At 41.8% G+C, this 27,687-nt stretch overlaps 1 protein-coding gene across 1 annotated transcript in view; it reads right to left on the reverse strand.

Annotated features, from left to right (window-relative positions):
* Positions 1-16,776: 16,776 nt before the first annotated feature.
* Positions 16,777-27,687, reverse strand: part of LOC138583197 (extracellular calcium-sensing receptor-like) — a 65,334-nt gene continuing 54,423 nt past the window's right edge. The window contains exons 4-5 of the mRNA XM_069655259.1: positions 27,499-27,622; positions 16,777-17,690 (exon numbers count right to left, since the gene is read on the reverse strand). Of these exons, the coding sequence (XP_069511360.1) occupies positions 16,777-17,690; positions 27,499-27,622 (1,038 nt within the window). The remainder of the gene's footprint in view (positions 17,691-27,498; positions 27,623-27,687) is intronic.

Here is a 27,687-nt window from a genome sequence, read left to right on the forward strand (position 1 = left end):
GTTAAGCGGGCACAAAAACAGTTCCTTTTATGCCAGAGGTACTGAAATCAATCAAGACGAAACTCAATCTTGGTCTAAATGCCAACAAGACATCTTCAGGAGAACCATCTCCGGTTCTAGAAGCACCTCAAGACCTTCTGCTTTGCTTCTGCTTTCGCTCCTCCCCTGCTGATCTGTTCTGTCTCCACATCGTGCACCTGGTTACCCTCTGGCTTTCGAGCCCAGGTACCTGCTCACCCTGCCACCCACAGCTCTCCCTCCTGGCTATCCCTTGCACTGGGGTCTGTATCTGTAATGCTACAGCCCCCCCCCCCCTGCACTTATCGGACACACCCTGTCTGTTGCCTTAAAGCTAGGACTTGCTACTTGCCGGCAGCACTACCACAGTTTGTTACTTTTTACTATTTATTTATTTATTACGTATTATTTATTTTTATTCCTTTGCGCAGCACTTTCCACTTCCTCCCTCCCATGCACTTTACCCTTTCCCTCTTCCAGGCACTTGCACGTTCTCAATGTCACTGGGCCTAGTAAGATCGTGGTTTTTGTTCTCACCTGTGCACTTTTGGATTTGGGTCGGGCAGTAATCATCTGCCACCCAACAAGCTTTTTCTGACCAGGAGCAACAATGTCAATGTCAATTTTTACAAAAAATGACAAGATGGATTTACACAAAATTAAAAAAGAAAAGGAATAGATTTATAACGTTCTTAATACCCAGAGGTTTCTAAGCGCAGACCCGGGGTTCATACCTGTGTTGCTTTGTGCTGGCTTGCTTCCCTCTGAGCTATCATAACGAGACAAATATGAGCAACAGGTTGTGCCCAACTTGTTTCCTTTTTGCTGGAATTCGTACCGCATTTTTCATGTTTTGTCACGTCAACCACCTCATCCATAGTGCCTATATGTGGGGAGCCCGGATGCGATAACCGTGCAGTACCAGTTGGTATACTGATAGATAGGAGAATCCTGGAGACAACGTTCCCATTGAGAAAACCATATTTGGATACAAAAAAATATGATGGTTGTTTGAATGAAATTCCGGAAGAAGCAGAGCAAATGACTGGCGAAGACGAATGGTGATGTCATGCAGAGTTCAGCTGACGTGCACTGAAAAGATGCAGAGACTAGAGAATGCAGATATTCTACAAAGCATCAAGAAAGTATCAAGGATAAGTGACATCTTGGGATCAAGGTGTAGAAACGTATGCCACAGATACGTTGAAAATGTCAAGTTCTTTTACACGTGTACAGATGCAACAGAAACACAGCAGACAATGTCATCCTGAGGCTAGCTTTATAGTGAATAGATTGCGGCTTGCGCCAACATGTTTACATAAAGAGGAAAGGATGGATGGTTCCTCTACGTAAATCATGGTCTTCAGTCACGGCGAAGAAAGAAGTTGTACGAGCAAGATGTTCACACCAATGCATGAGGGCAGAGCATGCCTTCGCTCCCCTGATTCTTCACAGTACAGAACAAACTCAAGGACGAGCTTCAAAGCTTAATTGAATGCCTGACCACTGAGGTGATGATAGATTGATATGCTAATTGGTGGGAAGCTGGGATTAAGTCGAGCTCACCAGCACCTGGAAGGCCAGCCCGTGTGCTGCTAAAGTAGGACGAAAACTACTGACAAAGGTTAGAGTGCCAACTAATTGAATGGGACCGCATAATTAAGGGTCCTATAGGTTATCTAGCCAATGAGACGTTGTGTATTTAGTGATGTCTATAGCAGCGATTTTAAGTTAAGGGCTTAGTTGCCTCACTTGATGTTAAGAAGCCTATGACTCTTGATCACTATCGCACACTAGTATAGATCATATACTTAGAGGTTCATTAAGAGCCTATCACAGTTGCTATTAGGGCTTTGTAGTGTGCCATGTAGGGCGACGTTGTTAATGACATTGTCAATGATGAAAAGTTTTCAGTATATAAGCTCAGTTTTTTATGAAATTCGTTGAGTAAGATGATCAAGCGAATTCGTTGATGTTGGTTATACTCCCTGGTTTAGAGAAATGAAAATAAAACAGTAATCCTTTTTGCCAACTAACTGAGTTGTTTTGATTATTGATGTATTAATAAAATCTGCATCCCCATTCATCTCCAGGGTAATCGCTACTCATTTTAAAGGAATGAGGTTATTCAGTTCACTTGGTAGCAGAGTATGGTTTAAAAAATCCATCGACATAAGTAAACTTTAGAGTCCCGGCAATATCCCACAACCTCTGACATTCAGCTAACAGGACGTGAAGCTCCCTGTAGATAGTGGTTTAGTTTAAATTGCTAAAATCTTGCAAGTAGGGTTTGACGGGTCCCTCAGGTTTCAGACAGAATCCCCTCCCACTGTCTACCAGAAGCTGAATGAATGGGAAGTTGGAGAGGCAGTAAAAGAGGCGTACAATCTCGAGAGTCGGAAGACGAACATGCGAATGGTGAGTAAAAACTGAGCGAGATGGCAAAATTGCATGGGAAATGAATGCCGAGAAGTGCTAAAGGGAAGAAAGTGTAACGGAGTGAGGTGGGATAAATGTAACTTTAGAATAGGAGTGTTAAAATATTCAATAGAAATTGACTTGAGTGTGGCCAATCTATTGAAGAACTATCATGAGGAGAGTGCCACGATAAGAGGATACGCCCTCTGCCTGTGTTTTGAAGAACGTAACAGAAGAAATGTTAACCTAAAATTGAAAGCAGTAGAAGACGGGTTCAGTTAAAGACGTAACTTAAAGAGGTTAATTGAAATTTCGTATCGGGTATTGATAGAGGGTTAGACAAGTCTTAGAGAAAAGATCGTAAGAAATAAGAGAAATATGTGACCGGTTGTGTGTGTCTGTTTGTCTGTTTGTTTTGTGTATTTATGTATTGGTGATGACGTGAAAATTAAAAAGTAATTGCTGGGAAAAAAGGAGAAACACCAGGTTGAAGAATGTAATTGTTTGATCGAGATTATCTTTATGGTTTTTTTAGCAACATTAAAGTAAAAAGCGCAATTTAAAGGGATTGGAGCCTGCAACGATTGGTGCACGCCCATATTATATTTTTTTTCTGAAACGTATTGTTTTTTGTTAAAGAATATGTGATAAAAGCAAACGAGTATTAACAATTTAAGAGTGACGAGTTAACAATCGCTATCATTTCGAAATCCAGCCTTAACTTCAGAACATCAACTTCATAACATGCACCTTCGAATCCATTGAGGGTTACGAACCTCTCTTATTAATACTTGGAACCGAACATAAGACCACCACCAATTTCCTCATCATTTACAGGTCACCTAAACAATCCTCTCACCCAGAAGTTGATTTACCACTAGCCATCACACCCTTTATCAAACCTAAAACAAAATTCAGAATCCTAGGTGATATTAATTTAGGATTCAACGATCCTGACAACTATAAATCCAGTGCCCTCATCACTGCCCTGCACAACATGAACTTCTCCCAATGCGTGCTTCTCTGTATTCATGAAAAAGGGAGAATCCTTTACTGGATTCTGACCCAAAATGTTTGCCTCTCTATCAAGTCCATAAGTGAGATAAACTGGTCGGATTATCACCTCATCAGTTTCACGTTCACTCCCCTTGAGAAACCCTCTATCACTAACATAAGGCTAAATCCCATCGAAACTAGCAATACTCGCAATCTCACATGCGACAACCTCTCTCCGATATTGGCAGAAGCCCTAGCAAAGCTACCAACCCCTATGCAGAATGCAGATCCCAATGCATTGCTTTTGCATATCATGAATGTTTCAAAACAACCATTGATAAACTAGACCAACTGATCACTAAAATCCGACGCAAAGTTGAGGTAATCAACAAATATAAATCCTCAGTTATTGAACAGAAAGCTATTGCTTTGAATTCCCAGATCAACAATTCATCCTCCAATACTAGAGAGTGGTTCACCATATTACGAGAACTGGAAAACACAATCCCTATTATCAGTCCAATGATAGCTAGCAAAGAATGGTGTACAACAATACAGAATGCCCTAGCGGCTAAAATCGCAAAACTCCAAGACAAAATCCTAAGCAAGCAACAACTACTAGCTAACAAAGGCCCACCTCTATCACCAAATGATTTAGATTTGGCTAAAACAGGTCAGCAGTTTAGTTTCTCTCTGGTAAATGAAACTCAGGTCCACAAGACCATTGCAGGGCTTAAACCCTCAAACTGTAAAGAAAACTGCTTCCCAGCCCAACTGCTCAAACTATGCGCCCCTTCCATCTCTCCCATTATAGCCGACTTTGTTAAGGCCTCTTTCAGAACCAATGTAGTCCCCACTAACATCAAAGAAGCTTGGGTCATGCCTCTCCTGAAAAAAACCTCCTTGGACCCTACCATACACGCCAACTACCACCCCGTCACCACTGTCCCCTTCATCCTGAAAATAATAGACAAAATAGTCTAGTCCCAAATTCAATCTCACCTGTAATTAAACCACTTACTAGGAACAAGACAATCTGGTTTTCAGCCTAGCCACAGCACGGAAACAGTTGTACTGGATTTAAAAATCCAAATGGACAGCATCAGAGATTCAGGTAATATCTGCATCTTACTCCTACTAGACATATCAGCAGCGTTTGATCTGGTCGACCATGACAAACTCTGCAATATGCTGTCAGACAACTTTCTCTTTTCATGTGAAGCCACCGCCTGGGTCAAATCATTTTAGCTGATCGAACCTCCAGAGTAACCATAGTGAAGGAAGCCGTGGACCCCATCCTGGTTCCTTTAGGCATTCCACAAGGCTCCTGCCTTTCGCCTACTTTCTACAATGCCTATACCAAGTTACTCATTGACGCCTTGGACGCTATGGGTTTCATCTAAACAGATTTCGCAGATGACACACAGATCCTGATACCCATCTCAGGTAACTACGAGCAAGATACAATCCTAATAAATGAAATCTACAAAATTGGTTGGCAACCAACAGTCTTTGCCTCAATGATGAAAAGACGAGAATTCTCATAGTATGCGCCCCGTCCAAAATCAAATCCCTCCATCCAGACTAAACCTCTTTCATCATTGACGGCACGCCCATCCCGATTCTTAACCAAGTCAAAACTTTGGGTGTTTACCTGGATTTGAACTTCACCATGGTCAAGCATATCAATACCGTCTCCACGCCGCAAATTCTTAACACGACAAAACTGCATCACCCTCTCTCGCACACTAATTTTGTCAACAATAGACATCTGCATTGTAGTACTACTAGGTTCCTCACAATCCAATTTAGCAAAGCTCCAACTCTTACAAAATGATGCGCGAAGAGCAGCACTTGGCATTAAAAAATCAGACCATATCTCCAACATAAGAAGAGATGTGCACTGGCTGCCCATCAAAGCAACAATACTATTCAAAACCCTCTGTATTACACACAAATGCCTAGCTAAAAAGGCCCCCACTTACCTCAATAATACAGTAACACCCAACTCCTCATCAAGAGCCCTGAGATCTAACAACTTGTCCCAACTCCGAGTCCCACACTTCAAACTCACAAGGGTGGGATGCAGCAGTTTCCCAGTCCTTGCACCTAAATCATGGAACTCCCTACCAGTTGCTCTGAGAAATTAACCTTCCCATTCTAAGTTCAAAAATACCCAAAGACCTGGCTATTCAACAAAAATTCTAACAGCATCTGCCTAAGGTTCCCAGTTCTACATTAAACTCAGCATCCTAGACCACTAGCTCTGTCCATTTTTACTGTCACTGCCATGAAGTAATCACACATGTTGGATAGTTTGTCTTGTTTAATGCTTACTCCTCTATGAGTGTGTGTCTTACTCCCATTGTAACTAGAGAAAGTAAGCTGCCTGTAACCTACGCTGTGATACCAACGGGTTTGGGCGTACAACAAATGCAATAAATAAATAAATAAACAATGGAGGATGTTACGCCACTTGTGCACTTGCCGTAACATGCACCCAAACTTAGACAGTATAGTGCGGAATGGGTTAAGTAAACCGCAGACAAAATGTTTATGCTGTGGCCGCAAGGAGGGTCACTATCGAAGGCAGTCTTGCTATCATGACGAAAATGATGCAGGAAGTGGAAGACCCGTTTGTTTATATTCAGAATTTCCAAGAGCAGTGGTCCTTGTAGACACGGAAAGCTTGGGGAAAATCTATACCTGTGTTCTATCATTATGCCAAGGGTATGCCAGACCAGGTACAGAAGCAGCTAAAGAAATTAGTGGGCATGGAGGCAAAACCATTGTCAGAAATTCAGCTGACCATTGAACATTATTGCAGACTCTTGCAAGAAAAGATTCGCAAAAAGGGGGATATCAGGAAAGGTAAAGAGGCTAAGCTAGTGCAGAAGAAGTACGCTATTGAAGGGGCAATGATAACTAGTGGGGACAGATCGAATTCCCATCAGGTAACGAACATACCGCAGGTGAATAATCAAAGGCAATTTGATCAGAGCAATAATGGATGTGCTCCATGAGGAAGTGAAGGATTTCGAGGTAGAAATATTCCATGCAGGTTTCAAAATACGCAGAGCAACAATCAAAGGATGCAGGATGAGCAGAATAGGAGATTCCTGCCTCCTGTATGTTGGGCATGTGGAATGACAGGACATTTAGCTCGTATGTGTAGAATTCAAGGGTTTGTGCAGAACGATCAATTCTCAAGAGGGTGGACCTTGAACCCACCTGCATATTCTCAGGAGGGTGGAAACGGGTTTGCTCAGAATCAAACGGTGCAACAGGCAGAAGCGCCAAGAATGCAGCAAGGTTTGCAAACGCAGCAAGCAGCAGTGAATCCGCTGCAAAGGCAGTCGCAGGATTCACCTATGCAGATACAGCAGAGCACAAGCATGGGACAGTTAATGACTCCTAGGATAGGGGGTGTTACTGTAGAGGGAGGACATCATTTTACAGGCACGGGAATGAGGCTGTATCCACAATAGGACAGCTCACTGGAAGACTTGATGTGTTCAATACTATCCGTGATGCCAAATCCTCATGGGGAACAGAGGATAGACTTCAGTATAGGAGGCAAATGTTTTTCGGTTTTGGCAGACACGGGTGCAACATGCTTGTGTATAAAAGAGGGAACATTTTCAATGTCTGGCAAGGATCTATGTGATTTGTCCGCGGGTAAATTACCTGCAACAGAAATGTTTGCATGGGAAATGTAAGCAATACAAAATGTTCTTACATTTCCCATGCAAACGAACATTTCCATTACAAATCACACAGATTCAAACACACACCCTCATTTATACCCTCACTCACACCCTCACTTACACCCCAACACACCCCACCACACCTCCACCCCCTACTTACCTTTCCTTCAGACAGGCTGTGTACCTGCAACGCCAGTTCCCTTTCACTTCCGTGATCGGGATCGGGAACCGGCGCAGCAGGGTCCCTTTCTTCTTTTTTTTTGTTTTACTTTTGCTCTTGTGAGCTGCGGGGGTGTCCCCAGCAACCCCCGCCCACTATACTGCAGCCCCCAGCTTTCATTTCTTTTTTTCTTTTTTGCACGGGTGAGCTGCGGGGGTGTCCCCGCTCACTATACTATTTGTTCTGGCGGGGGGCTGAGCGGGGTGTTGCATGGTACACCCCCTTGCCTCATACCGACCCCACCAAAACACCTAAACACACCTAAACACATACCACAAAAAGTTAGAACTTTTGGTGGTTAGAACCTTTTATAGTGTGTGTTTTAGGTCTTTTGGTGGGGTCAGTCATTTTTATACTGACATTTCGTCCTATTCCATCTGGAAATGCCATGAATTCTCAAGGTTTCACAGGAATTACAAGTGGAGTTCCTTTTACTGAAGACTTACCAGTCTCTATAGGAGAATGTGACATGTCAGTGCCACTTCAGTATTCAAGGCAGACACCTGGCAATATATTAGGTCGAGATCTAATGACCAAGTTGAATATGACAATTTCGTTTACTGATAAAGGTATAGTGTGTTCAATGCCAGGAATGGATTATTTAAACGTGAGTGAATGTATTATGGTGTTTGCAGGACAAGTGACAATATGAGAAGTTCCATTGGAACCTGAGGTTTTTCATTATGGGGTACACATTCTGTTCACATGGTTACCAGGCCTAGTAGGCAGAAGAGTTTCTGTTCAGTCGGAGATACCTATGGATGAAGAGGAATGGAAAATCTTGCCTTTAGAACTACAGGCAGCCTTAGTGCGAGGAAAAATGGCTGTGCTTGACGGAAATGATTACGAAGGAAGGCGATGGAGCACAGTGATTGCTATTGGGGAGGGGTGCAGATTGACTGACATCACTGATGATGATATGTGTATGGATCACTCATCTGATGACGAAGTGGTGTTTGAGTAGAGCATTGCTTATTGGGTACGAGCCATCAAACGAGAGGTCCCTCAAAAAATGATGATGGTGCAAAAGCATCCGGAATATTCTGATGAAGACATGGCAAAGGTGCTGGTCTTATTGTGGACTACAGTGACTTATGACGTAGGCTTATTGAAGGGGGTTGGAGAAGTGAAGATTAAATTAAAGCCAGAAGCAATTTTACCTCAAGCACGTCATTATCCTATGCCTCGAGAGGCAGATGAAGGCATTTCTAAAATGGTTTCCGCCACGATGGATCATGTCAGAGTCACCATGTAATACATCTGTGTACCCTATAAAGAAATCAAAAGGGGGTCATGGAGGCTAATTCAAGATTTGAGACCCATTAACCAGATTGTAGAGTTTCCTCTGGTTCCTAATCTGGCTACAATCTTATGTAATATACCTGTTGAAGCATGATATTTTACTGTGATTGACTTGAAAAATGTGTTTTTCTCAATCCCTTTACACAAAGACTTGTAGGCTCTGACATCCTTTTCATTCAGACAGACTAAGTTAAAAAGCACACAATTAGCATAACAGTATTGTGAGTCTCCATCGATTTTTTAAAGGGTTCTCCAGATGGATTTAAGCAATATTTATCTGGTAAGCATTGTATTGCAATATGAAGATGACATTTTAGTTTGTAGCATTTCAGAGGAAGAGTGCAGACATGAATCTATTCAGTTGATGATTACGCTTGCTGATAAAGGATGTAAGGTTGACAAGGAGAAGTTACAGTATTGTCAACAAGAAGTGTTGTATATAGGTCAGTTGATTTTGAAGGAAAAAAAGATCACTCCTGAAAGGACTGAAGCTATTTTGAAAACTGCAAAGCCACACACGATAAAACACATGCAGATATTTTTGGGATTATGCAATTATGTCAGAGCATGGGACTTTGCCTACAGCTCATATACTGGGCTGTTATTACAGGCTCTAAAGAAAGCACAAGCAATGCAGGAGAACATTGTTTGGACTGAGGAGATGGAAGAAGGGTTTGAGGAATTAAAAAAGGCAATTTGTACAGCTCCAGTTTTAGGGATTCCTAATTATGCTGAGGAATTCTTTGTGTTTTCACATACGGATGGTACCGTTATGACAGCAGTCCCCATGCAGAGAACCACATTAGGGTACAAGTCCCTTGCATATTACAGTGGGATTTGGACCCAGTGATGACGGGTCATTTCCTGTGCGAACAATCTTTGGAAGCCACCGCATTCGCCATTGAGAAGGCTGCAAACATAGTCATGGGATGCTTTATGACGTTGTTTGTTAAGCATGCATTATTTGCCATCTTGGAGAAACAGAAAGGGACGTTGACTTCTCAAACAGCGTCTGCCTATGAGGTAGTCATATTGAATCCGGTTATTAAAATAGTTTGATGCAAACTAGTGAATCCTGCCATGTTTGTAGTGGGACCACTGGCAGAGGAGAGCATGTGCATGACTGTTTGAACTAAGAAGAGTTCTATGATGAAATCCCTAGGGTAAAGGAAAATGCTTTGTTTTTGTTGATGGTTCTTCAAGGATCGATCAGGATGACGGGCAGAGATATACAGGTGCCGCTGTGATAAAATATATGGCAAATGGGGAGTTTTAAACATTGGCAAGTGCATGACTCCTGTCTCACTATTCGGCGCAGGCTGCAGAGTTAGTGGCACTGATAGTCGTGCTCGAGAATCATGCAGACCAGGAAGTAACAGTGTACAGTGACTCCGCCTACGTGATGTCTACGGTGCACGCAGGATTAGCACGATGGAAAAGTAGGGGCTACTTCCAAGCGGATGGCACTCCGGTGCAACATGCCACCTTATTGGAGTGGCTTATTAAAGCACATAACTCCCAGTAGCCATCACAGTCGTTAAATGTGCAGAAAATCAAAAAGCAGATGATGAGGCCAAACGCGCTGCATGTATTGAGGATATTATGTCTTTTGACATGCCTAATGTAAATGAAAAAATTGTGTTGATGATGAGTGTGTCTGATCCTTATAGTAATCTTTCAAAGACACAATTAATAGAGGTTCAGGGAGAAGCACCTCAAGATGAGAAGGATTTATGGAGACAGTGTTCTTTAAACCCCTCTGAAGCTTTGTGGGTACAAGACAGCACTGATAAACCAGCAATGCCTGAAGTCTTGTTAAGGGCAGCACTGGAACAGCTACACTACACTGCACGCGTAACTAGAGAAAACCTTGCTGCAGCTATTGCAGAGGATTGTTTTTTACCAAATTTGTTACAAAAGGTTGCATTCTATGTAGTGAATGGCATCTTTTGTCGAATGTTCACAGCTGGGCACACATTGCGGACAGTTAGAGAAGTTATTCCGAGACCTAATGTCCCCTTTCAGCATTTGCATATAGGCTACGTCAACATTCTGCAAGTATGTAATTGGTGTAAATACATGATTGTAGTAGTTTGTCCCTTTTCATGATGGATTGAGTCTGGACCGTGTACTCACCCAGACTCCACCTGTGCAGCAAAATTCTTAGCTTAGTGCGAGAAGTGTTTCCTAGATGGGGAGTATGTGAAATATTAAGATCAGATAATGGTCCTCACATTGTGAATCAAGTTTTTAACAGATAAGTTTGTTGCTCGGTATAAAGCACAAGGTGTTTTAAGTTTATCATCCACAAGGGAAGGGGATCTGTGAAAGGCTTAAATGAAGGATAGCCAAGTTGAAGCTTACCTTGAAGTAAGGGTGGTTGCATTGCCTACCACTGGCATTATAGGCATTGAGGAACCAACCAGGTTCGGACCACCATCTTACCCCCCATGAAATAGTGACACGGAGGCGAATGAGGACACCCCTCACATGGAGTTATGTGACAATCCTACCTGTATGGCCTCAAGTATCTCTGTCATTTCAGATCAGCTACGGTGAAGAGGGTGTGGGGCAGTACAGAATACAGAGAGAGATGCTTCAACAAATGGACTGCAAGAATTATGTATTCCTAAAGTGTTTTGTGGAGATGAAATCCTAATTCACAACCACACGAGAAAAAGTGGGACAAGCCCCGCTTCAACGGTCCTTTTATCGTGGAAGATGTCACACCATCTCAAGTCAGAGTGCAAGGCAGACATGCTTGGACTTTTCTAGATGACGTAAAGATCTATGCTTGAAAGACCCCTTTACCCCCACACTTTATGGAAGCAAGCAATGGGGAAGAACATCAGCATGTGCAGACTAGGACCATGATGAGGAAGAAGGTTGCAGAAGCTGTTGAGTAAAGACAAAGAGTTCATTGGACTATGGCTTGGTTTTGAACACTATTTTCAGTCATTTAGGGGAGAGGTAAGGGAAGGTAAGGGGAGATATCTGGGTTTGAGCCACAGGAATATGTGACATTGGACTGAGGCATGCTTAAGCCTTGATAAGAAGAAAAATATGCAAGATCTTGATTTTGTTTTCGACGATTGGAAGAGGGTACAATGTCATGATTCTTTTCTCACTGAATTCCTTTTTGTATTTGCTCATGTTGTTACCCAATGACAACATTTGACGGATCATATTTGAAGTGTTTCTTTTCGTGTTACGCACATATCCTGCAATTGTGGGGAGAACTACTAGCATAGATGCTTTTCTGCAAGATCATAAGAATGGTCCAAACGTAAGGAGATTGCTCACAGCAATTATTGAGCATGTTTTTCAGCTTCCTGAATTTAGTGAGGAAGGTGCACATGCCCCTTTCACCTAACAATGGGCACAGACTGGTCAGCCTTGTGTTCTACTACCAGGTTGAAGAATGCCCACAGCTTGTTAATAGACACACAGATGTCCGTACTTTTCTAAGGGACCCGAGAAATAATGCAGCATTAAATGAGATTTTGAGAGACATTCCATTCCAAGTGAATGCGTATTCCGACAGAACGCTGAGGTCTGAGTGAGGCCGATTCGAGGAGTTCACTGGGACTTTATGTTCATCATCCAGTAAGCAGTTGGTGGATCAAAAGGATTTATCGAGTGAGGTGGACAGTTTCCAGAAGCAGTGCATAATGGCATCATATTAAAGTTTATTTTTCCTACCTTTGGCAATAAAAATGGGGAGTATTAGTAGTAACATTATCATGCCAGGTCCAGAGAGACGTCCACGATGTGTAAAAAAATCGATGCTGTACATTTTCGTACCTCTGTTTAATTTATTCTTGCATTCTGTTTATAATAATATTACTTTCACTCACTGTGCGAACATCCTACAACATTGACGTGAATGGAGTTAAGAATCCTGAGAATCTTCCTGAGCAGAAGGAAGTTGTAAACATGGCAACTACTAGGCAACCGAGACCTTATGTGGTTATCCCTGTTTCAAAGAATGATAAGGAGAAACCTAAGTCTGGGGAAAATGCCACTAATCGTCAGTCACATGTTGAAGGTCTATTAGAGATTATTTTTGGAGATGAGAAACAGGCTTTACAAGGGAAACCAAAGAAATGGGTGCCGAAACCTATACAGCTAAGGCATGCAAACACACCAAATCCACTGACCGGTGCACCTATGATTATTCCAGTTAGAAGAGGTTATGCTGACATGTTGTATGAGATAATCATGGCAGATCATAGGAGAAGAACAAGACCTAAAAGGGATACTGGGGTGGATGACTTTGAGTTAAATGATTACCTGGATAGTACAGCACACTTGGAAAACAACACATCCTATTAACATATGAGGGAAGTGGGAAGAAGAACTTCCAAAGAGGAATGCTTTGTATGTGCACTCTTGCCTTATAGCATGGGGAAATCCAAGATCTTCGTAGCAATTGAAATAGACGTCTAGACAGCACATTGTCTTTCTCACGTAGCACTTTGCTTGACAAGAGGCCACTTCATGGGTCAAGATGCCTATCTGAAATGGACAACTGAATGGACAGACCCAGATGAAGATGATTATGTACAAGATATGAAGACAAGAAACAGAGCTCACACTAAGAATCATGTGATCAGGTACGGGAAACCAACAGTGAAAGGAGCTGGAATCAGATGGGAAGTAAACAAGAAACTGGAGAGTCCAAGCAAATCTGCAGCAGGAATTCGTAGATGGAAGAACAGAGGCCAGATGCAGTTCTGGGGATCAGTGCTATCACCAGATGGATGGGAAGAAGGAGTGGTTGTCTCCAGAGCCTGGGTGGTCATTGGTTGTTATAAACCAGCTATTGACATAGGGCAGAATGGTTGCAAACCATTATGGCCAACATTTGCTAAACTACTGATTTGGGTCAATGACAAAGGAGCACCCTTGCAGTTAGTGCCTTTGGAAAGTGCAAAACTGTGCTTCAGAAATAAGGGCACAAGAACATTTTGAGTAAATCAGAACTGGGCTTGTGGATCGAGAGCATATATGAGGCTACTCAAGGATTGGGGAGGATGATGTTCACTGGTGAATGTTCATGTTCCAGCATTGGTGATTCCAAAAAGCGACTTAAACTTTGCCATTTTTCCAAAAGCAGATGCTCACCTGAGGAAAAGGAGATCTGTGAAGCTGATAAAAAGAATCAAGAGAGAGAACTATTTCTCAGCAAAATCTGTAGAAGCTTTTGATGCCATTCCTTATGAACACAGGTTGTTCAGCCAGGTGTTGTCAGTGGTTTCATTGATCTTCATGCTGAGTGTCCAGATTGGAGCAAATACCAAATGGCTGCAGATTACAAGATGGGAATTGCTACAGACAATCAACACTACCATAAAGGGATTCAATGCCAATTAGAGAAGAGTTGACAGGCATACGACTGATGACTCTCCAGAACAGATATGTTCTAGACATGATCACAGCTGTGGATGGAGGTGCACATTCATACCCTCCCATGATGACGAGTATGGAACCTTGACCGAGGCCATAGGTATGTTGACGAAACTTCATGGCATGATTATTGAGTAAGTGGTAGACATTGCTGATGACAGTTGATTTGGATCGCTCTTCTCCTGGGTTCCACAATGGATGTCAGATATTTTCAAATTTACCGGAGCTCTGATACTAATGATATTGCTTGGATTTTTTGTGATCAAGATAATAATCTCCCAATGCAAGAAAACAGCCAAGAAAGTCACAGGGATGAAAGTTATGATTGATGGCAAAAAAGGATAGAAGGCCAAAGACTTAGCAGATGAAGAAATTGGAGACTTTGTGAAGGCCAGTGTCCGTGCACCTGAGAGGATGAAATTCTTGTATCCAAAGAATCATAAGAAGTATGTGGGAAGATGGATCTATTGCAGTCCAAATGGACAGTGCAGCCTCATGACATGGAACAAAGATGAGCACGTGAAGATATGGATCCCAACAAAACTCGTTGTTAGGCCAAGATGTTTTGATGTGAAGGATGATGAGAGAGTGGTCGATATATCACCCAGAGGGGGGGAGTGTAGAGGAGAAGCCAAGTACCCCCATGTCAACCACCTCATCCATATTGTCTATATGTTGGGAGCCCAGATGCGAAAACCATGCAGTACCAGGGGGGATACCGATACCTAGGATAATCCTGGAGACAAGGTTCCCATTGAGAAAACTATACCTGCATACAAGAAAATATGATGGTCGTTTGAATGAAATTCCGGAAGAGGTAGAGCAAATGAATGGCGAAGACGAAAGGTGATGTCATACAGAGTTGAGCTGACGTTCACTGAAAAGATGCAGAGACTAGAGAATGCAGATATTCTATATGGCATCAAGAAAGTATCAAGGATAAGTGACATCTGGGGATCAATGTGTAGAAACGTATGCCACAGAAACGATGAAGATGTCAAATTGTTTTACACGTGTACAGATGTAACAGAAATGCAAGCAGACAAAGTCATCTTGAGGCTAGCTTTATAGTGAATAGATTGCGGCATGGGCCAACATGTTACCATAAAGAGTAAAGGATGGATGTTTCCTCTACATATTAAAGCACTGCTGGACTTTCGAAAGAAGGCCTCATTTCTAGTGTGTCGCGGTTGAAAAAGCAATTGAATTACAGAAGCAGATCTCGGAAAGGCGAGGCTGGAGGAGTCATGAAGTCAAGCCAAGGAGCCAAGGTCTTATCAGGCTGAAGTTAACAAACATTGGATACAAATCGTGTGAAAGAACAAAACTACTGTTCAGAAAACATGGACAGACCAAGAAGACATCAGAGGTCTATTAAAAAACAGTATTTTAACACGTTGAAAAGCTCAAAATTATCGTCTTCAGTCACGTGGAAGAAAGAAGTTGGACGAGCAAGATGCTCACGCCTACGCATGAGGACAGAACGAGCCTTCACTCCCCTGATTCTCCACAGTACAGAACAAACTCAAGGCCAAGCTTCAAAGCTTAATAAAATGACTGACCACTGAGGTGAGGATAGATTGATATACTAACTGGTGGGAAGCTGGGATTAAGACAAGCTCACCAGCACCTGGAAGGCCAGCCTGTGTGCTGCTAACGTAGGAGGAAAAGTACTGACAAAGGTTAGAGTGCCAGCCAATTGTGGGGACTGCGTAATTAAGGGTCCTATAGCTTATGTAGCCAATGAGACGTTGTGTATTTAGTGACGTCTAAAAGAGCAATTTTAAGGGAAGTGCTTAGTTGCCTCACCTGATGTTAAGAAGCCTATCACTCTTATTCACTATCCCACACTAGTCTAGTTCATATACTTAGAGGTTCATTAAGAGCCTATCACAGTCGCTATTAGGGTTTTGTAGTTTGCCACGTAGGGAGACGTTGTTAATGACGCAGGTCAACATCAATGATGACAAGTTTTCAGTATTTGAGCTCAATTTTTTAATGAAATTCGTTGTGTAGAGGATCGTGCAAATTCGTTGATGATCGTTATGCTCCATTTTTCAGAGAACTGAGAATAAAACAGCTATCCTTTTTGCCAACTAACTGAGTCGTTTTGATTATTGATGTATGAATAAAATCTGCTTCCCCTTTCATCTGCGTAGTAATTGCTGCTCATTTTAAAGGACTGAGGTTATTCAGTTCACTTTTATGCATATACAATTCTGGAGTATTCTCTTTTTTCATCTAAGTTATATTACCACAACAACAGTCACAACAAATGCATATGATTTGCAAAGACTTTAGAAAAAGTTTGATTTTTTGTTCACTTTGACTTTATTTAATGTAGTATATATATATCTTTGCACTTCAGTATTGAAAACATTTTAATGTTGTTAAATAAGTAGCTGGATGTAAAAGCTAGCATAGTACCAAATTAAACCCGTCTCACACAACAAGTTTCCAAAAACAAGCATGGTAAATACAACTGACTTCACATTTCTCAGTTCGGAGAATTAGGGTCAAATTTGTACAATGTTGGACTCACTGTCAAGCTAATTGAAAATTGTCCTGGACATTAACATATTCAATTAAAATGTTTTTAAAAAGTTGTATAATTTTCACCATTTCTACAGCTGAGAAAGGTTTAATGTTAATTAATACAATGGAAAAACATTTATATTGACAATATATAAGTACAGAATATACAGGTCACTTCAACTTATCCTTTTTATGCATTTTACCAAATAGATAACCTTTTGAATTCATGTCAGGTCTTAGAAGAATAATAAACATTTTGGGAAAAAATATGCATGACAGCAGTCCAGAACTGGAAGCCAAGATGGCAAAGGTCTCCACGGCCACCATGTATTTCCCTTGTGTGCTGAGGTAGGCTGGGATGAAGGAAAGCCACACGCTCAGGAACACCAGCAGACTGAAGGTGATGAACTTGGCTTCGTTGAAGCTGTCCGGAAGTTTCCTTGATAAGAAGGCAACAATGAAACTGGCTCCAGCCAGAAAGCCGAGATATCCCAGCATGCAGTAGAACATAATTACAGACCCCTCATAACACTGGATGATGATTTTCATGCCGGCCGTGCTGTAGCCTGGAAACGGAGGATCAGTGGCTAACCAGGCCGTGCATATAACGAGCTGGACCATCAAACAGCAAAGGACAAGGTAGGTCGGAGTCCGAGAGCCGACCCATTTCTTTAATTGGCTGTTGGGTTTGGTGGCCCTGAAGGCAACAGTGACCATGATTGTTTTACCCAAAACACAAGAGATGCTCAATGAAAAAATTAGCCCAAAGGCCATTTGCCGGAACATGCAGGTCCACTTCTTGGGGCGTCCAATAAACATGAAGGAGCAGAGGAAGCAGAAGAGGAGGGACCCCAGGAGGAGATAACTCAGCTCCCGGTTGTTTGCTTTGACTATCGGGGTGTCACGGTGCCTCACAAAGATGCACAGAATGGATATAGTCACCAAAGACAAGATCGTGGATAGCGACGATAAGGCCAAGCCCAGCGGTTCCTCGTAGGAGAGAAACTCGACGATCCTTGGCTTGCACTCGTCTCTCCTCTCATTGGGCCAGTCTTGCTCTCTGCATTTGGTACAGGCAGTAGCATCTGTGAGTAAAAGAAAAGGCAAAACCATCAATAATATTCATCAGTACTATATGTCATTCTTTAGGTGCCTAACATGAGCTGATTTATTAATATGGTTAATGATGAAAAAGGCTGCCAATGATGTGTTATATTTTTTTAAACAGAAAACATTCAATTTCAAAGGTAACACTGTTATGCATTACAAAATACCAGCTCCAAGCCAATGATACTGTATTCCTACTATTTGCATCTTTTTTTTTTCTTGAAACTACAGAAATGCTTTGGCAGAAATAATACTATTTAGAATGGAAAAGCAGCATTAATTTCTATAGTTTGTATGATTTTATTTTTTAGAAGGGACATGACAGCTTTGAAATGAAGAGGGCCCAATTTGCTCAATTTCATATGGTTCATACTCCCTAAATCCTCTGGCTACTGGTTGGTCTGAATGTCCTGAATCCAAACGCCTCGACTAGACAATTTTCCTGGAAAGCTACAATGGTTGAGTTGTCACCTTTTAAATGTAGGTATGTTAATGCATTACACAAATGAAATAATGCATTTATATAGGGATCTGTTTCACAAAGAGTTGTTCAATGGGATTGTCCCATGTTTTATGGATGGAGTAGTCTTACATGCTCATCGTGCTTTCGAATAGAAATTTCGTTCTGTGATGTGTGATTGCCTGTATGAAGTATGAAGTGTTTTTACAATGCACATGCTCCTTACTTGCCAAGATGGGCCACTACATTCCAATCTGTAAACACGTATACATTTCCGTCTATGCCTCATGTTGGTCCACCTCGTGACCTGTTGGTCCACCTCGTGACCGACAGGTGGGTCCTGTAGGAAAGACCTCCCGAGCTGGGTCTGCCAACTGACATGGGAGATGAAGAACAAGGAAGCCTGCTCTGCCTCAGAGCATGGAGCGGTGAAGGGAAGACTGGATGAAGAGGCTGAGATTGGCAAAGTCCCGGACTGCCCTGCTGAGTTCTAAGCTACTGCAGCAGTGCAGCCGAGTGAAAATGAGCGGCTCCCTGCCTGCATCTCTGAGAGGCATCGAAGAGAGGTGTTGAACCAGTGAATGTGCACCATTTCTTTGGGGACAGCGATGATGTCCTAATGGAAAAGTGGACACTGCCTGAAGATACAATGACATCACAGGAGTGCGGTGGTGACGCTCTCCAGGGTGACACCAGGCTACGGAGCCACCCTGAAGAGCGAACTTGGTCGCAGTCTACAGCAGTGAGATTGGGCAGGCCCTCACGCCATGGGGGCCCCTAAAAACAATGGTTTGCACCACAAGGTTGCAGCAGTGAAAACAGGCAAGGCCCCACCTGGGCAGGTGGCCGCCCAGAGACAATGTTTGGACACAGGCTATATGTAGTGATTCAGGGTGGCCCCACATGGTGGAGGGGAGCACATAGAAGAGGGAACTGTGGGGCTAGGTCCCAAATGACATCAAGGGGAATACTTGCCCATCCATTATGCCCGCAGGGGGAATCCACCACAAGGACAGCACTCCTGAAGGTACTGTGAAGGTGTGGCTGACTGCAGCAATCACCTCTGTTTTATACAATTGGATTTATTTATTATGTTTGATTAAATAAATATTGACCTTACAAAAATACAGATAAAACAATATGATAAACACATTTAAAAGGAAAGATAAAATACATATTGCCCATATAAAATCTTCACAACTTTCATCATATATACACTAAGCATTAGTTAATATGATACAATATTGAAATCTAAAGACCGATCACTTTTAATACTCTTAAAACTTCCAATGTTAAAAAGGTTTCCTCCCCCACGCATAATCTATACCAAAACTCCTCCATATTGAGCAAAATTAAATTATCAACACATCGACCCAGATATTTCAAACAAAGTTCCCATGTCACAGGACTGCTCATAAAAAGATGTTTTAATGTTTGTTAAGTTGCACCATCCTTACAAAGATCATACAATTCATCATTTCACTGGGACCCTAAACACTTTTCCAATATCTCCCCAGTGTTCAAGCGGTTAAGGCAGAAATTGACGAAATTGGTCACACACCATTGCATTTAGGAATGTTTTAAGATATTAGGGACCCAGTCCAAAGAGCTTATCCAAAAAAGAGAATTTAGAGTGCAGGCGACAGCTGCGCTCTCTATCCATGGTGGCAATCCAATCTGCAGCAATAAATACTTTCTTAAATGCAATTGGGTTGTCCCACAAATACGACAATTGCCTACCAGTAACCCTCAAATGACTCTCTACCCTTTTTTCAATGTCACTGATAGGGGATCCAAACCCCTCATAGAAACCTTGAAATCCTCAAACAGAGATTCGAGATTAGGAAACATGATCTTGCCATACCTGAACAGACAATGCCAGTCAATGCAGGCCTTGAGTAATGTCAAAACTAACTCAAAATGGAGATAGTCTATAGGTAAGGATAAGGGAACATTTAAAACTTTCTTCCAAATCCTGTCTTCCAGCCTTTCCCAGATCAATTTGTGTGCTTGCGATCCAATGTCAGCTGCATTCAAAATAACCGGGATCCCCTTTGCTTTGTAGAATCTAAGTACAGGTTATAGAGAGAATCTGAAGTATTTACAATATTTTTTATGCATTTTACAGACTAATTGATCTATTTTCCCCTCAAAAATCTTCTGAGTATTTGCAACATTTGGTTGGGCACTAAAATGGAAACCTAAACAAATAACCTCTTTAACAACTTGTGTCTATTTAGCATCAATCAGTCATGTGAAATGTTTACATGTTTGACCTTATTTGAAAAACAGATGATATAGGAAAAATCAATTTCCAGTTCATTGTCTTTTAGCGTACATGGTTGTTGCTGATATGAGGATCTGGATGTCAACTTGGGTATTATCGTTGGGATAATATTACCAGCGTATGCCATCCAGCAGACTCTCCAATCGCCCATGCTAGGACACAAAAATGCATGTTTTTGGAGGGTCTCCCCTATAGCCACCAGTTAGACGTATAAAACGCGGGGTCAAAATGCACCCCTGCCTAGGTGCCTATTCATATTCATTGTATTTGCTACGTTTCCCTGCAGTTCCATCCTAATCTGTATATTTGTATGCCTATTAGAGACAGTTACACCCCAAGCCATTATCTGCTGAACCAGTCGTTCTCGATTAACAGTGTAAAAAGCGTCGGAATAATCTATTAACACAGTATAGAGTATAGAGACATTTACCCTGCCTAGCCCAAACACAATCTCTTAACATTGAAATAATAATACCATTAAGACCAGTAGACATGCCCTTCCTGAATACAACCTGTTCTTTAGCCAAAACATGTTTCTCAGGAACCCAGAATTCCAAGTGTAGCAATAACAATGAGACGAAGATCTTACTATCTGCATCTAGAAGGGCGATCAGCCTATAATTGTATGGGTCAACTCTTTCGCCGTTCTTATATATTGGAACAGTTATTGAGGTTTTCCAGGATGAGGGCATATGACTTGCTATAATAAAATTTGTAAATAGCAAAAATAATTTACAAGACCAAAGAGCCTTGAGTACTTGATTTGTCAGCCCATTCAGGCCAGCTGCCCTGGCATTAGAAGCCTTCTGAATAAGTTCCACATCAATTTGACTAAAATCCAAATTATAAGTTTGGCACTCCTCAAATCTTTCCTTAAACCCACCTTTATTTTTATAGATACCCATTCATTTACTTTCACTGACTGAATTGGCTTGCAATTCTATTGGAGAGTTGGAGTAATTATTAATTAGAGTACAAACATGTCTATCATTCCTGGAAAACAGTATATTCAACATTAATTCACCATCCTTCTGTGCCATTAAAAAACGATGTGCTCGCCACCAATTTCTATGATCCTGTAGTTTTTCTAATCTTGTAACTTTCTACATTTAATTTTAGATACTTTAAGGCTGGCTGTGTCAAGATCCTCTTACATTTCACATATCAGTTGATTAAATATGTGTCTATGTGTAGTATTCATACCAACAAACATGCACGTCAGAGTATCAATACTCCACAAGAAATCACTAAAATTAAAATTGGAGACTCCACAAGCCGGCTTCAATTGTTTATTCGAGAAAGCAGAGGCCACTGTCCCCAGCTCTTGATTTAGAATTGAGCCGCCTGCCCCAAAGTTAACAACACGATTAGCTCTCAAGTTCACACAAACTGGAGGACAGCTAACTGGACAACAGTCTTTTCAAACAAAATCAAAATAGGACGTTAACATATTGTAGTCACTTAGAGTAGTCTCTGCTAACTCAAAAGATCTACAGATATTCCTCAAGGAGCTTGAGAGTTTCAAGTAATCTATAATCAAGGAGGCCTTCCCACTCTTCCATGTTTCTCTTGCAGGATTATCGGCGCCCATATTTCTATTAACCTTTACTCTATCCCACTTCTTGACTGCCCACTTCTATGTCTTCTGACAAGCAATTTGAATTGAAATCACCATCCATATGATGAAATGAAAGTGTCATTCGTTATCATAGCATCCACTAAAATCGATGACAACCATTTTAATGAAAACCTCAAGAGGTGTTGTAGCAGTATTCCAATAGAGGTTAATAACAAGTAAAGTTTGGCAAATCCCTCCCTCCTCTAATCCCTCTCTCTATGTAATTTATTTTTGATGAAATGATCACTGGAGGTTCCGCTGAAATCACCGCAAGATTACTAAAACCAGAATTCTTTGTGGGTAGCAGTAAGCCACTGGTGGGGTGACATTCATTTTGCTTCTGCACATATTGGTGTACTATAGAAAATCCATCCATGCCCAGGCCTGTATTCAGCCATGTCACCTGGAACATGACTAAATCAGATTTACTAAAAATGTCCATTTTAACATCACTACCCATGAAACTTCTACAGCCTCTAGTATTCCAACTCACCAACTTGAATTCAGGGTTGTTTAGAGATCCTGACCCGTGTCGCCCAACTTTTTAAACTCTTGATGTAAAATACCCAATAACCAGGACAACTCATCAGACCCTGCTTGACCAATTAAATCAAATATCTCTGACACATCAGCATCATTATCCCAACTACTCAAGACATTATCCATTCTATCCTTTCGAGTTGAGAATTTCTGGTCCTGTGTAATGATATTGATCTTTATCCTTTTTGTTAAGTTCCATCCGAACTCTACGTTCCTGATAAATAGAACGAGTATTTTCACTATCAGTTCCAAAATCAAACCAACCTCCAAAAAATTATTGCGAGTATCACCAGGAAACAACACATAATCTAAATGATGACTGGATAATGAACATAGAGCAGGAAGCGCATAAAAGATTCTTAAGATATTTGATCCATTCAATACAATATTCTTATCAAGAATTGACCCAGCTTCCAGAAATATTGTGTTCGTGAGTATGGGCTCATGTGAGCGATTTTTAGAAGCCAAACCAACTTTAGTAATAGATGTTCCCGGGGGCATAAGAATTGGGCACCACAGGCATGATGTCACTTAAAATTCTCTCCAGTGCCTTGATCACAGCTTGATAGGGCGACAACGGTCATAACTCACTTAGAGGTCCCTCTCTTTCCCTTGATCCAATTCGATATAATGAAGTTGAGGGTGCTTGTAGATCTCTCATATAAGTATCTCGTAAACTTTGTCAAATTCCTGCAGTACAAGCAGCATCCATTGTATTACCCTTACCTCCCTCAATTGAAACAACATCCCAAAGCTGCTCAGTTTGCATGAAACTCTCTTGAGCATATTTAACAACTGTAGCTTGGGTGCACCCTTATCAATGACCTTCACAGTGCTTCGTAACTCAGGTAATTGCTTTAAATTAGGATATTGAGTAATAGAAATTGCAGTCGATTGAGTCGCTTCCTTGCCACAATTACCATCCTGATTTTGAGGGCTCCAAGAGACCAATAAACACTCTGTTTGCACACACATATCATTCCCTTTCATACATTTAGTGACAGCATTTTCATTTCATATACAAATTTGGCTCCAACCACTGAGAGTGCACACCAGACAGAACATCAGAAGTGTCCGCAGCTTACTTTACTAACCATCAAATCCATATTATCAGTCTGTGTACACATTTCTTTATTTCTGGTGGTTAAAGAGAGAGGTATTTCTAGCACTGAAAGAGTACCTTGATCAAGATAACTCAAGCAGAGACACCTTTGCTTTATCAGCGTCCTTCTCCTTAAGATGGAGGTTACTTAAAAATGTCCTGGAGCCTTTCCTGGCATTCTTTCTTCTCCCAATATTTACTCTTTTTGAACGCCTTTTTTGGAACGGAAAGTCTACCAGATACCTTCATCTTTTGGATATTACAGCTCCCAGAACAGTCACAGAGTTCAAGGGCAACAAGGAGTTACATGAAACATGTTTAGGAGTTGAAGCTGACATCACTTTGGTCTGTTCTGAGTCTTACCCCGTTATCCTGGAGTTGAGACAAATTGCCCAGGCTCATCAGAATTAACTGTCATAGTAGATTTATCAAGAGCTTTAAACACCTGGTTCGCCCCACTACAGGGGTCCAGACATGATTAACAGTCATGAGCTCTTTATCACAACTGTTGGTTATTTGCCTAGAATTAACAATAGGAAGTGCAACCAAAGGCATTTGTGAGATTTGCTTATTACGGTCTCAAAATCTACCTTCATTAGATCTCTCAATATTTGCAACAAAATTTTAATTTCATTCAACTGAAGAGTATGAGCAGATAGTTTCAATTTAATATCTTCATAAAGACGAACCAGTTCAATACCAGGTTCAGCTCCAAAATCAAAGGAGCAGTCAACTTAACCCGCTCATCAAGTCCCATAAAGAGTGATGAAGATTAGAATCCGGCCTATGTTACAACAATGAGGATGTTATATTTCTTAAAGAATCTCCGGATCAATGCTCAGTTAGAAAGGCAGGCACCTCTGCCTCTTGTGGATGAGTACCATTTGGTACTCGCCGTGCCAGTCCATGCAAGGAGCTACTATCTCCTAATATAGCTTTATTCAGATGTCCCGAGTAATGATATCCCGAGGAACACGTGATCTTATAAAATGAGGCCAGTTATGTGATGCAAAGGGTCTAACTGTCAACCCAAGCAAAACAAAATTGATGCAATGATACAATGTGGCAAAACATGAGGGAATACATCCAAATAGGAGGCATCATGGTTAATGAAGTCAAGACATTCAATTTTTTGGGATTAACATTCCCCAACAATGGCAAAATGGCTAAACACATGTACAAAGCGAATGTAACCCTGTCTTTAGGATGCACATGCATTCTAGAACTTCACTAAGAAGTTTGGGAACAGTATTGCCCATCTGGCCCTGGACATATACAGTTTGTGCCGGCCATAGGGGGGATGTATACGATTTGGCCGTGGCACAATTGTTTGTGGCACAATTGATCATGGTAAATTTGTCACAAAGGCAATTTTGCTGCAGCCGAATCCGTCCACACTAAAATACCCCACCCACCTCCATACACTCCCCCACCCGCCCCGTACTTACCTTCTCACCGTCCGCTCATCCTCTAACCCTGTGGTGTCAGATCCGTCGTCCTACTTGGGTCGGATCCGACACCGCAGGGTCTGCTTTTCTTTTTTTTTTTCCTTCCCTTCCCCTGCCTCCAAACCTCCGGAAGCAGAGGACACCCCCAAAAGCCATCACTACCAAACATGTGGAGCGGGGAACACCTCTGCAATCCCATCCCCCCATGTTTGGTAGTGATTAGCCAAACTGATCGTTTACAAACGATCGAATGGTACTGGCCAAATTCGGCCAGATTTACCATGCGATCGTTTGTAAATGATCAATTTGGGTAATACCCATAGGGGCAGCAATATATGGTGCTGAACTGTGGGGGACATGGGAGAACCTCTAGTCTAAATACCACAGAAAATATTTTTTTTAAAAAGTTGCTAATGTTCCCAGAAAGTGCACCTAATTTGCTTGTGCATTTTGACCCCCATCAGCAGTTTCATTGCCCGGAAACCACTGATACGTATTCGGTGAAGCTTTGGTCCAACCAAGAGTTTGGGAGCTATCGAGAGGTACACATGGACTTGATGAATTGTGGTGGGGCTGCAGTTTTCCATGGTTTGTTTATATTAGGTCAACATTGTTCCTTTTGAACCTAGAACGATTTTGGTTTGATCCAACATGAATTTAGGGAAATTACAGCATCATTATGAAAGATACATTCAGAAAATGAGCCATTAAAAGATTCCATAGGACTCTCTTTCCCACCAATATTCTGCAGTACTTATATCGAATCACCGTCGCAAATGATCCCACACAAGAAAGAGGGAATAGCAAACCTTCCCTCAAACACAGGGATACTACGGGCAGACCCGTCAAACCCCTTTCTCATGGCCACCCAAACAAGGCCAAACTGAGCCTCGTAACCAAACATGATGTCAGTATACAGCGAGCATGATTTGATGTGAACATGTTGTTTGCGCCACAAGTGAATAATGTTGCTAAAGGATCCCTTATTCTCCTCTCAACTCTCCTCTTGGCCCCCCACAGTATGACACTTGTCATTACTGCTGTCATCGAGCAACTTGACAACTGCAACAGGATTCACAATAGTCAACCTGCAAAAACCCTGCTGAAACCTGCACACCGAAACACGCTCACCTCCTCCACCCTCGGCCTTCAAGTCAATACTTTTTCTGTACATAGTGAAACAAATTGAATTGAAGATCTTATGACTTATACTGAAGGCCTCACATGTCCCAGCACCAGAATACTTGACCAAAGCATGAGTCTCAGCTTCTGAAAATCAATCAGACAGACACCAATGTTTGGGGGTTAGGCTTTCCGACTTTCAAGACTTCTTCCTCTGGGACTCCCTTCCTCCTCGTCCCCACCAGAATGAAGTCCGACTAGATGGAGTTTAGAGACTCACTTGAACACGATTGAATGTGAATCTTACATCAACAGATGTGTCTGCATAGATTACTCAGAAGCTACCTTTCCCCCTCCCCATGCCATGGAAGCGCTCAGGGTAGCATCCCGTGCACTACAATAACCCTACAGTGCATCCACAACATGCCACTGTGTTTGTGTTGCTGCTCCCATTCTCTTGCTGGCTTTCCCCCTCACTAGTCTGGAATTGAGGTTCTTCCGGGTCATCTTGCTTTCTGCTTGATTCCTCTGACATTACTGATGATTGAATGTTAAATGCTGTTGCAAGTCATGTACCATTGGTACATGTTTTAGATGTTAATGAAAGGTTTAATTTCAAGCCAATAGACACACTTTAATATTAAATAAATACATACATTAATAATCTTGCTTTCTTCTTAACAAGAATGCTCCCTGTGCAGTATGTCTCTCAATGGTTTTAGCATGATGAGGTGGATTAAAACAGAAGACCATGTGTCGGGAGGATAGCTCAGGGGCAACGTCCTCACCTTGGAAACAAGAAGACACGGAGCGACACAGGTACGTTCACCGGGTCCGTGCTTTGAAACCTCTGGGTGTTAAGCGCGTTATAAATAACCTATTATATCATAGTCCCAATGTCACTTTCGTGAAAGGTTTTTTTACAAACCTATGATTTGAATACTATAAAAAGTCTGCAGAAAAATTACTCAATTCAATGAAGAGTTCAATGAATGCCAATAGACTGAATCAAGGTTTTTCTGGATTATCAACTCAACTGGCACTATGGAGGATAATCGGAAGACCATTTTCCTTAACCATTAATCGCTCATAAAGGGCACTGTATCTATTCTCAAGAGTGATCAGAGTTGTGTCTGTACTGGACATTTCTGGTTTCAACATCAATATTGAACAGCCACAATAATTTCAGACCGACAGCCTGTGCCTTACCAGTTTCATTGGAGATTTCGCCATTGTCACATGGGACGCAGTCATAGCAGCAGCCGGGCTGTCCTTGTAGCGGAGCCTTCCGGAAGCCGGGAGTGCAGCTAACACTGCACACTGATTTGGGGAGCTGCAATATAAACCACAGGGATGGAGATGTTACTGTTCACTGCCAGAAGGTCTGTGTAAGAATAG

Source organism: Ambystoma mexicanum, chromosome 1p (assembly GCF_040938575.1).
Source record: "Ambystoma mexicanum isolate Mex_15411 chromosome 1p, UKY_AmexF1_1, whole genome shotgun sequence".
NCBI lineage: Eukaryota > Metazoa > Chordata > Amphibia > Caudata > Ambystomatidae > Ambystoma > Ambystoma mexicanum.